An 8,511-nucleotide genomic window follows, 5' to 3' on the forward strand; every position below is an offset into this window, starting at 1 on the left:
ATCCTCGAATCCTTGGTACCTGTTGGTATCGAGTCGATTTTCTTACCCCTTCATGAGTTTATCTTTAATAGGGAGAGGCCGAAGACGTCCGAACTCATGAAAGTTGTTAAAGAAATTATTTTAACGTAATTCCACAATTAACTTTCGATCTCACTTCATGCCTCTCTCTCCCTCCTGAAATCCCAGACGCCTGGATGTTAGTACTATTGAAACGGCCGCTAGTGATTGAAATCCCAAAAGCCTTCTCGTTTCTTAGTTGCCATCAATATAAACCATTCCATATCACATCATTACAGCCTACCCCAAACCAAAAACCTTTCTTACAAAAATGGCAGCCGAAGAATCGAAAATCAAGAATGTGGCTATTGCTTCCGATGATAGTCAAAGCATCGAAAAAGAAGAAGAGATTAAACACGAAAAAGAAACCGATCTGGGCATTTCGTTGGATAAACTTAGCCTTGGTCCCAAAAAGAAACTGCTTGTGATTCCTCTTGGTGGCCTCATTGTTCACCGAGCTCATGTTCGTGACCGGGCCACCCTCCCAAAAAACCGCCGCCCTGATCTGACCTACGGAAAGTTTAAGGGTGAGTCTAAAATTCTAGCCATGCATATTTTCATTTGGTTATGAGGGTATAATCCATATATATTTGTGAATAACATATGTACGTTTATACAGTCTACAAAAGGCCTTTTTGTGAAGAATTCTTGAGGTTTTGCTTTGAAAGATTTGAAGTCGGACTATGGTCTTCTGCCATGGAGTTAGTATCCTTGAGTTTTTGTATTATATTTCATTAATTGATTAATTGATCACTTCGTTAATTTACAAGTTTCATTGATGTTTCTTTTAGGCATAACATCGACAAAGTTCTGACCCAAATTATCGGGGAACTTAAAACCAAGTTCTTATTCACGTGGGTGAGTTTAATTAAACTCACTTCGATGCATGCATCTTCATATTTGGTGTCAAAAAAGCCATGAAAAACTCTTGAATTGTTGTTTGTTAATTATTTACCCATACAGGATCAGAATCAATGTACTAAGACAAGGTTTACGTGTTTTGGGAATGACTACAAGCCATTATTCTTGAAAGAACTTAAATATATATGGGAGAAGAAATACTCGAGTGGAGAATACTCGTCGTCCAATACGTTGTTGATCACAGATCCAGAAAAAGCCCTTTTAAATCCTGTATTATTCTATATCTTTAATTTGATATTTTATCTGTACGTATATGAATATAAAATTTTTGTCCTTTATTTTTATTTTGTTGCAGCCTAATTAACACTGCCATATTTCCTAAGGAGTATGATATTAAGAATAAGAACGATGATTTTTTAGGTAAAGATGATACTGGTTGATTTATGGATATATATGTGTGAATTTTTTGCGATAATTAATATTGATCAGGTCCAAATGGGGAGCTAAGGGCATTTTTGGATGGACTGGCTGACGCAATTGATGTTCCAAGTTATGTTAAAGATAATCCATTTGGGGAGGCTGCGATAACACCTTCACATCCTCACTGGGATTTTTATTCGGAGATTATTAGTTCCGGTGGCAAGGAAGAAAGTAGTGATGACGAGTTTTGGGATTCAGACTGGAGCTATTAATGTTTTGAAGTTGTGTGGGTTTTGGAGCTTTTGGTAATGGCGTTTTGTAACTTTAGTTTGTTTTGAACGATGGATGTTTGGTTTTGACATTACCAATATTCAAATAAAATAAACTAAATGTGTTATTAAGGTCATTATTATGAATATTTTATTGTTGTCTTAGTTTTATATATATATATATATATATATATATATATATATATATATATATATATATATATATATATATATATATATATATATATATAATCACGTGTTGTATAAATTTAATTGATAAAAAAAATAAAAGATAAAACAAACACCCTTAGGCTCACCATTTCAATATTTCACTCCGCATCGCCATATCATTTTCCTCATGTCTTTCACATCATTTTTTTGAAGTGGAATATCCACCTATCAAACATACAGCTCTGGCACTTCTAGGACCCCGAGCATGTGGGCATGATGTATCCATGCATCAACGAGAGCCAGAACACTCTGTGCTTGTATGGTGCTGGAGAACTGTATGGCCTTATTAACCTTTGTTTAGTTGTGCTAATTAGTTGTTGTCACGATGTTAAAACGTAGGCTACAAGGAATACCACCACCACACTCCACATCAACCCACTCAACATTTCACATATTTTTCACCTTTGGAGGGTATACCACCACTGCACCCTTTCACTACAAGTTTTAGTACATGTTTAGGTTCTAATGCATACAATAAAAAAAGAATGAGTTGGTGTAGTGTTGAGCGTGGGAACCGAGCACCAAATTCAACATTTGTGGGCACCGAACATCGAATTGTGTTGTCGCGCTATCACCGAGGCCACGTCACATCATCGTGCATGCCCCCTCCATGGTAGTATGCCCCATAGCCTTAAAACCTATCTATAGTTGATTAATTTCAAATTTTTATATATTTTATATTTTCTGCTAATTAGAACGGATAGAATACACTTGTATTAAACAAAAGTTTAAAAAAATGTTTATGAACCGTCAATCATTGATTTAAATAAATATGTGAAGTTATTTCAATTATATATATATATATATATATATATATATATATATATATATATATATATATATATATATATATATATATATATATATATATATATATATATATATATATATATATCGAACTACATGTATTATGGCAACCAAATAATTACCATGTTGACAAAACTACAAGATTAGTCCATCTATTATTCAAAAAACTTTGGATGGAGTTCAAAAACTTTCTCATTTGCATAAAGGGTTCAAAATCAAGGTTTTTCCTTATTTTTATTTAGTCCATGGACTACTTGAAAGGACAATTTTACATTTTTATTTTCTTTTTTCTATTTTCTATATTTATGTTAATACCTTTTTTATTTTAAAAGAAAAAAAAAACTAGTCCTACCCACCTTATCACTCCATCGGTAACCCTTCCTATCTTTCTCCTCCCCCCCTCTCACACACACATACACAGCTGCAACTCAAAAAACACACCCACACCTGTAACTCGATCCTTCATATTCTTTCATCATCAATCCCATCCACCAAAATCTTCCTAATCTATTTAAAACTCTCATTGCTCCCTGTAATCTCCAAATTGTAAAGATGATGACGATGATTTCGAAAAAGACCCATATTTGCAAGCAATGTTGTAAAACTCGCCGAGTTGACCGATTACTCCTCCGAATACTCGCTACTCCCCCCTTTTCGAGGCGAGTTACATGATCCCGAGTACTCCCCGATCGACCCCTTACGAACTGAGTAATGTTGTGAAATTCGGTCAACTCGGTGATTAATATGTATAATATACTTAATGATTTATTATTTAGCACACACACATGTGATTATTACTACATATATATCTTAAATTTTCAGTAATTATCCACGAAGTGAGACCATTATGTGTTTTCATTTTTTGTGTATTCACATGTATCCAATTTTGTTATATATTTCAATCAACTTATGATTTTAACATATATAATTTCACTAAAAATATTTCTACACATATTTCCAAATCCAAGTACTCGCTACTCGGTAGTCGGCCGAACAGGTACCGAGTAACGAGTTTTACAACCTTGTCTCTAAGACCTCTAGTATGTCTCCCAAATCAAAAGAGTTAACTCGTTTGGCCAAAATTCCCTAAATACATGGATTATTTAGTGGATGACATGGGATAGAGACATAATGATCTGGTGTTGCTCGATAGGAATGAGAAATGAGAGAGAAAGAAAGTCAAAGAGAAAGAAGGAGGTGTCTCTGATCTAACAACCCACCCATCACCGATACCTCACTCATCACCATTTGTTGCTCATGCCATGAGAAAATGAAGGTGTTTGTTTTTGGGCTCCAAAACTATAACAAAAATGGAACTAGGTCATTGTTACAGGTGACTTCGTAGATAGATCTCATGATGGAGTCGGAGATACCCAAATTTACCCAAAGGGAACTGTATTTTTCAACCGTTTGATCGACCTACTCCACCCATCTGTTTAGTGGATGATTTCATCCTTTAAGGAACGGTATTGAGTGCTCGGTAGGTTTGAACATGGGATCAACAACTTCTTTAAGGAATTTAGCTACTGGGTTTAGGAATATTACGATCCTAGGAGCAAAACAATCATTTGTCAGTGAGCCCGTATGCTCGATGGTTGACTCTCTCTGATGGTTGGCTTGCCATTACTGTATGTTCGGACTTTGAAACCTCTCATGATTTCAGTCGAAAATAGATGTTGCTTTCCATGGCATGATATTGGTTTCAATTTTAGGGCTCCAGTGATTTTGATGGAGTTGTTTTAAGGAACTGTGTATGTATGTGTTTTTATTGACGCGCGCGCGAGAGAGAGAGAGAGAGAGAGAGAGACCATAGGGGTGGGGTGAGCCTTTTTTTTTTTTTTATGAAAAAGGTATTAAAATAAAAACAAAAAAAAAAAAACAGAAAAGAAATTAAAATGACCGGTTCAAGTTTACCAAAAACCTTTTGGACCATTATCCAAGTGAAATTTTTTTTCATACCATCCTAAGTTTTTTGAATACTACATACACCAATCTTGTAGTTTTGTCTATGTTATTTTGATTATGCCATGTTGATTAATGTTAAAACTAATTTTTTGTTTACAACGGGTTAATTACTTTTATTTTAAATATTAAAAATCTAGCATTTTACCAAAATTAAAGAAAGAAAAAAACGTTTGAGATAACCTTCGGCTTAGGAAGACGTTTCATTTCACGCATAAGCCTGTTGGTTTCATAATTGCTCTTGAGTATCAACACATCAAAACATACCGAATTCAAAGTTTAAGCCATCCTCACAAAAATGGCAGCCAAAGAATCCAAGATCAATAATATCGTCGTTGCTTCTGAAGATAGCCGAAGAAGCAAAGAAGAAGATGATGAAAATGAAACAAGAATCGATTTGGGCATTTCATTGGATAAAATTATCCTTCGTCCCAAAAAGAAACTGCTTGTGCTTCCTCTCCGCGGGTTCATCTTTCACCGAGCCCATCTTGGCAGTCGGACCATTCCCAATAACCGCCTCCCTGATTTCTCTTACGAAGATTATCTGGGTGAGTCAAAAAAATTTGGCCATGCATGATTCCATTTAAGTATGATCGGAGTATAACACAAACTTTGCGCAATAACACGTGGGTGGTTTATACAGTTTACAAAAGGCCTTACTGTGAAGATTTCTTGAAGTTCTGTTTTGAAAGATTTGAAGTGGGACTATGGTCTTCATCTATCGAGTTAGTATCATTGTGATTTCTTATATTATATGTCATTGATTCACTTTTTTTGATTCAAATATATTTACTTAACTGCATGCATGTCTGTTTCATTTAGGGATAACTTAGAAAACATTCTGACCAATATTGTCGGAGAACTCAAAAGCAAGTTCTTGTTCACTTGGGTGAGCTTAACTCACTTCCTTCACAGTATCTTTACGTTTCGATGTGTGTTTTTTTGCCTTTTATGAAGGTTTGTGTTGTTATTTACACTTGTCAGGATCAAAATCAATGCACTAAGACAGAGTTCATGTGTTTGGAGAACAAAAAGCAGCTGGTGTTGTTAAAAGAACTTAAACAGCTATGGAATAACAGGGACTCGAGTCTTCCCTGGTATGAAGGAGAATACTCATCTTCTAACACGTTGATGATCACTGATCCTGTGAAGGCTCTAGCAAATCCTGTATTACGTTTGCTAATATGATTATTTATATCAATACGAATATTTACATTAAAATTAATATTTGTTGCATGGTGTTTGTTGCAGCCCAACACTGCCATCTTCCCCGAGAAGTACGATGCTGAGAATATGGACGATGATTTTTTAGGTAAAAGTATACATTTACTTTTTAGATTAAGGATGGTAGTTGGTTTAAAATTAATTTTGAGTTTTTTATGAAAAAATGTTGATAAGGTCCGGATGGAGAGTTACGAGTATATTTGGATGGAGTTGCAGAAGCTAAAGATGTGCAAAGTTATGTGGAAGATCATCCATTTGGGGAGCCTGCTATATCACCTTCGCATTCTGATTGGGACTATTATTCGGAGATACGTTATTGTTATGAGTATGAAGATACTTTTGTCGTCGATAAGAATTGGGACTACTATTCTAAAGTAATGCTTTCCTTTAGAAGGAATTGATTTTTAATTATATATTATACTAATTTAGAAGCAGCTTGTGAACAATATTCTTTTTTGTGATCGGTTGGAATTTATTTTTGTTTTTCTTTTTTTCTTTGGTAGGTTTATTTGTTATATATAATTTTTTTCTTTACCCTTCTTCAAGATGGTGCTCTACACTCAAAGGGCAACGCCTGTGTAGTCTAGTAAGAATGGGTTTGGTGTCATACACGTGTTACTTTTGTTTCCTATCAAATACATCCACCGGACATAGTTTTAAGTAGGGATGAGATTTAGAACCGGAAAACCGGAACCGGAACCGAACCGGAACCGGACCCGTTAGAACCAGAATATATAGAATCGGGTCCGGTTCCGGGTTTAAAAATTGGCTTTATCCGGGTTCCGGGTAATCCGGGTTTGGGTCCATTGGGTCCGGGTAAACCGGGTCTAAAATTCGGAACCGGTTTTTGGAACCGGAACCACTTTTAGGGTCGGAACCACCTTTTGTGAAACGTTTACAAGATGCATATCTTATTCGTTTCAACTCCAATTGACATACGGTTTTTTCCAACATGTAGTTTAGAGTTTGTACATGATTCTAGACTATAAATTTTTCATTTTTAGTTTTATATTCATTGACTTACAGTCCTCAAAAGTTGAGATACCAAAGCTGAAAGTTTTTAGTTTTTTAGTTTTTTTGTATTCGGTGAAAGTTTTAAAGCATGCATATCTAATTCGTTTGAAGTCGGATTGACATGTGGTTTTTTCCAACTTCTAGTTTACAGTTTGTACATAAGTTTAAACTATAATTTTGTCATTTTTGGTTTAACATTCAATGATTTACAGTCCTCCGAAGTCGGGATATCAAAACTGAAAATTTTCAACTTTTCAGCTATTTGTTTTTGTACTTTGTATTAAGTGAAAATATTAACACAAGTATATCTCATTCGTTTAAATTCGGATTGACATGCGGGTTTTTCCAGAGTGTATTTTAGAGTTTGTACATGATTTCAGACTCTAATTTTGTTAATTGTGGTTTCGTATTCTGTAACAACCCAAAATTTTCATTTTCCAATATAACCAAAAACCATAATCTGAGTGTCATATCATAAAACCATACGTGATGTATCCCAAACATAATAAAAACACTGTGCGGAAAACGGTATCATAACTATGTCATATCAAATCAAAAACTAAATCAACTCCCAGGATAAAAGCTGAAGCTGTGGTGTGTGCGATGCCATCATCCCGAGCTCTTCCCTCTGCTTGCGGAAGTACCTGAAACCAAAACTGAAACTGTAAGCACGAAGCTTAGTGAACTCCCCCAAACTACCACATACCATATAATAACATATCAAACACATACTGGGGCCTGGCCCCCTCCATCGAACCGAAGTCCGAAGCTGACTGACTAGGACCTTGTCCCCTACATCGGACCGAAGTCCGAAGCTAACTGACTGGGGCCTTGCCCCCCTCCATCGGACCGAAGTCCGAAGCTGACTGGGACCTTGTCCCCTACATCGAACCGAAGTCCGAAGCTGACATCGGACCGAAGTCCGAAGCTGACTGGGACCTTGTCCCCTACATCGAACCGAAGTCCGAAGCTGACTGAACATAACATAAACATATCACTAACATGAACACACATAATCCTGTCTGAGCCACGAAGGCATCAAACATGCTAACTACTGCATCGGATCAAAATCCGGATACTACTGCTAGCTAAACGGGCCGGCATTGTGGCCTTAGACCCGTTCCTACTGAAAGGAAACTCACCTCGTGAACTGGCTGTTGTGTGTGTGGCTCTGGAAGCTAACTGCTGCTGCTCCGGTATCTCCCCGGCTACAAGTCCATAAACACACTCAATCAAATACTAAACACTGCACTAGGTAAAATGACTCTTTTACCCTTGGTCAAAGTCAACTCTAGGTCAAGGTCAACTCTTGGTCAAAGTCAACTCTAGGTCAAAGTCAACCCACAGTTGACCTGACTCACCGAGTTGGGCCGCCAACTCGCCGAGTCTCTAATCTCACTTCTCAATCCTACTCGTGGCTACTCGTCGAGTATGACATCGACTCGACGAGTACCCTCTCGATCCAAGAACTCATACAATCTTCATCCGACTCGCCGAGTCATATGAACAACTCGACGAGTTGTTCTTGAGATTAAGAAGATTGCCTTGGACTCGCCGAGTTGTATGAACAACTCGCCAAGTCCCTCCATTACTGAGTCTACCCTCAAACTTGCTGAGTCCACTCCACTACTCACAGGACCCACTCGACACCGCTCAAAAGGAAGAA

The 8,511-nt window shown here is 36.8% G+C and overlaps 1 protein-coding gene across 1 annotated transcript; it reads left to right on the plus strand.

Annotated features, from left to right (window-relative positions):
- The first annotated feature begins 290 nt into the window (after positions 1 to 290).
- LOC111906542 (uncharacterized) lies at positions 291 to 1,610 on the plus strand. The gene is made up of 6 exons (XM_023902291.2): positions 291 to 584; positions 677 to 758; positions 849 to 915; positions 1,021 to 1,223; positions 1,274 to 1,353; positions 1,408 to 1,610. The coding sequence occupies exons 1-6, from the start codon at positions 329 to 331 to the stop codon at positions 1,608 to 1,610; spliced, it is 891 nt and encodes a 296-aa protein (XP_023758059.1). The 5' UTR covers positions 291 to 328.
- Positions 1,611 to 8,511: the final 6,901 nt, after the last annotated feature.

The sequence above is a fragment of the Lactuca sativa genome, chromosome 1 (genome assembly GCF_002870075.4).
Source record: "Lactuca sativa cultivar Salinas chromosome 1, Lsat_Salinas_v11, whole genome shotgun sequence".
NCBI classification, from domain to species: Eukaryota; Viridiplantae; Streptophyta; class Magnoliopsida; order Asterales; family Asteraceae; genus Lactuca; species Lactuca sativa.

What these genes read in the sequence shown, in the direction of transcription:
- LOC111906542 (XM_023902291.2), top strand. Translation starts at nt 329, where the DNA reads ATGGCAGCCGAAGAATCGAAAATCAAGAATGTGGCTATTGCTTCCGAT. An exon ending in GACCTACGGAAAGTTTAAGG is followed by an intron (nt 585 to 676) that starts GTGAGTCTAAAA and finishes ACGTTTATACAG; the next exon opens with TCTACAAAAGGCCTTTTTGT. An exon ending in TTTAATTTGATATTTTATCT is followed by an intron (nt 1,224 to 1,273) that starts GTACGTATATGA and finishes ATTTTGTTGCAG; the next exon opens with CCTAATTAACACTGCCATAT.